A 3165-nucleotide genomic window follows, 5' to 3' on the forward strand; every position below is an offset into this window, starting at 1 on the left:
TCGAGAAAAACAAATGTTGGTACTGTAATTAGGAGTTATAAATTACTATTATGTTTACGAAAGCCCAACAAACAATAAATATAATAATATATTAGTCAAGGGTAAGTTGTGTGGCATAGGCGTAGGGACAGCTTCATACAGAAAGTGTATTACGTAATCTATGCTTAACTGCATGATAATGGGGTTAGAGCTTTAGTTTTAGTCTCTCGAGAAAGCAATCATGAAAAGCAACTTTTCCGACATTTTATGGGAGAATCCAAGCTAGCACATGATAGAATCACACGTTCTCTTCAGTTATTAACAAAAATGCCACTATCTTCTGTCGTATCCCATTCTCCTTGCTAGAAAATCATCAGAAAGTAGTGCTTTTGATACTAGTGGTAGCATTCATATGTACTATTCATTGCTCACTTTATCTAAATATTACAGCACATAAAATCATTTATTTTTACTTAGAATAATTGAAGATGTATTCAATCAGTACAGAAGCCGGCCGGGTGCAACACTCATTTAATTAAAAGTACCCCCAAACAATGGTCAGACTCAAAACACCTACTTTTGATGCGCAGCAAAAGAAAATTAATTTTATATCAAGATCAATAGGAGATTACGAGGCTTCATAATTTGAATACAAAATAGTGAGTTAATAAAAGAGACAAAGCTGCGTATTTACAGGCCAGGTTGCATGGTAATGTTGCATTTCATTCTCCTTCCCCTTCTGTTGTGGCTGAGGACATATAACTCACAGCAAGCGAGGTCTCATCAGACGGTGGCAAATTAATCGTAGATGCGTTGAATTTTTGCTTACAACTCTGGCAAGTGATTTCCAACATGATGGAGCTGATTTTCTTGGTGGCTTGATCTTTCAGAAGCTGAGCCTTCTCGAGTTCATCCTGCGCGTTTTGCCTTATCCTTTTGGCATTTGTAAACTCAAGCTCGGCTATCTCAATTTGTCGCTTCGCTTCTCGCCTAGCTTCCTCGGCGTAGGCCTTTTCAGTCATGGCCAACTTTAGCTCCTCCTTTGCAAATTCTTTCAACCTTTTTACTTCCAATGAGCGTTCATTCTCACTGTTATCGCCAAGCGAGCTTCTGCTCGTATCCAGAGTAGGCTGCTTTTCATTTTTCTCTACACCATTACATGATCCTATTGAAAGCTTCAAATGGGTCGCGTAAGTGTCGTCCGGATTTTGCAAGGAGAGGGCATTAGATGAAAGCAGGAGTTGAAGTTCCAAATTGTGTTTCTGTTCGGATGTGGAGGAGAACCTTTTTTGCCTCTCAGAGCTTAAGAAAATGGGCTCCGGCGGCTTTGAAGCTAGCATTCTAGGCAATGGGGTTGCGCTGAAATTGTTGGTGTCACTTGATGGGCTGGTGCTCGACGCTGTTCGAGATGAGCAAGCCGCTTGCTGTTGTGTCTGTATTCCAGGCCGAGCCTGCCGGACCGTGCAAGCGTCTTGGTGCTCAATGAAACTTTCTACTCTGCAAGTACAAGGAATTAATATTGATAATTCAAAAGCGAAAAAACATTATTAATTAATGTAGTTTATCTTGATCTTATTGTCTTCTTCATTAAGGAAGCAATGAAAACACCGATATAAGCTTACCATGAAACAACTAATATAAAACTGATTAAGCATCGATCGCCAGTATGGATTAGAAAGACTAGCTTTAGGGTATTAAATAAACATCAGCAAAAGAGGAATGTTTTTGCAAAAAATTGCTCTTTGATGTTGTGGGGAATTCAGTTTTATTTAGGCTTTGAAAGCTGTCATTGACAACAGTGGTGCACTGGCCTTCAAATTCCATTGGCTGGCCTAGATCTCATACAAAGGCAGGTATGGTGTAATGCAGCAGAGATTATTCTTACCTATGGGATTCCTCAACATTGTTAAAAAAAGACTCAGGAATATCTAAGAACCATGAGCAGCCGAAAACAAAATCAACTAGAAAGTAGTAATATATGCAGAACCTGATTAACAAAAAAGAAGTAATATTAAACATGGTTCATGGCGAATAGGATGAAAGAGAGAACCTTGAAAACACACGGCCACAGTCACACGAATGGCCTCTGGTACCACAGGTTTTGAGGTGAGCTTTGTAATCGGATTGCACAGCATATCCCTTGGAGCATTTCTCGCACACCCACTGCTTGTGATTGCTGTGCTTCCTTCTGAAATGCTTCTTGATTCCTACGAGATCTCCAAGGGCGTGGCATGGGTCATGGTGCAAACAGCTAGGCTCCGGGCACACAAAAACCCTCTTCTTCACCTCCTGTGTCTCCCTCTTAAGCAACTTCCATGGAACTTTGTGCCTTCGTCTATGCATCTGCAAATTCTGGTCTCTCTGGAACCCTTGGTTGCAGATCTCACACACATAACGGTCTGATTCCAATAGGGTTTTGGGGGAGAGAGACACGACCTCGGCATCTGGATCTACATGGAAACCAGAAAATTGTAATCGAAACGCGAGCGAAAAAAAACAAGAAGAAAAAAGATTTGAGAGAGAAGGATATGTAAAAGTAGTTCTCATACCCGGTGTGCCTGCTGGTCTTCTTTTTCTTTTGTTAGTGACTCCATTTTCTTGGGAAACAAATGCATCACAAGAAGAAGATGGAGCACCAGAAGAAACAACACAATCTAACATGGGTGGATTTGGTTCTTTTTCGGTCAGTATATGGTGGGGATGGTTAGGAAAATCAATCCTACCTGTACAGGTGGAGAGGTTGGAGTAGTGGGTTGCAGCTTTACTCCTAGAAGAGCGAATATGGCTAAATAGAGAGAGAAGAAAAGCTCTTGCTTTCTGCAATCAACTTTCTTTTAAGGCTTTTTAGCTTTTTTCTCTCGCTTTTCCTTACCACGAGCTTTACTGCTTTGTAGTTTCATTGACCCCCGCCCTGAGCAGGTAAGGTTGAGGCAAGTCTCGTATGATTGTATCGTATTTAAAGTGATCCACAAGAAACAAAGGCCGAGAGAAAGAGAGAGCGCGTTCGGGGCTGACCCAATCACATTTGCTTGGAACTTTGAGCCCCACACACAGAATTTAGATAGAAACAAATGAACATCCTCCCACCATAAGAATACAAACAGTCATTATTCGGACACTGTAATTTGCATGAATAAGTGCAGGCCATACCTTCTATTACACGTGAGTTCACATCCTGCTCACGTG

The 3165-nt window shown here is 41.1% G+C and overlaps 1 protein-coding gene across 1 annotated transcript; it reads right to left on the reverse strand.

Annotated features, from left to right (window-relative positions):
- Nucleotides 1-428: 428 nt before the first annotated feature.
- On the reverse strand, nt 429-2907 carry LOC109014482 (zinc finger protein SHOOT GRAVITROPISM 5-like). The gene is made up of 3 exons (XM_018996966.2): nt 2529-2907; nt 2030-2429; nt 429-1476 (listed from the first exon to the last, which is right to left on the reverse strand). Exons 1-3 carry the CDS (start codon nt 2638-2640, stop codon nt 702-704), a joined length of 1287 nt encoding a protein of 428 aa, XP_018852511.1. The 5' UTR covers nt 2641-2907; the 3' UTR covers nt 429-701.
- Between the last annotated feature and the right edge of the window lie 258 nt (nt 2908-3165).

This window comes from Juglans regia, chromosome 12 (genome assembly GCF_001411555.2).
Source record: "Juglans regia cultivar Chandler chromosome 12, Walnut 2.0, whole genome shotgun sequence".
NCBI lineage: Eukaryota > Viridiplantae > Streptophyta > Magnoliopsida > Fagales > Juglandaceae > Juglans > Juglans regia.

Coding starts and splice junctions, on each gene's coding strand:
- LOC109014482 (XM_018996966.2), bottom strand. CDS start 2,640: ATGTTAGATTGTGTTGTTTCTTCTGGTGCTCCATCTTCTTCTTGTGAT. Junction 2,430..2,528: donor AAGACCAGCAGGCACACCGG/GTATGAGAACTA, acceptor GTTTCCATGTAG/ATCCAGATGCCGAGGTCGTG. Junction 1,477..2,029: donor TGTGGCCGTGTGTTTTCAAG/GTTCTCTCTTTC, acceptor TTGTACTTGCAG/AGTAGAAAGTTTCATTGAGC.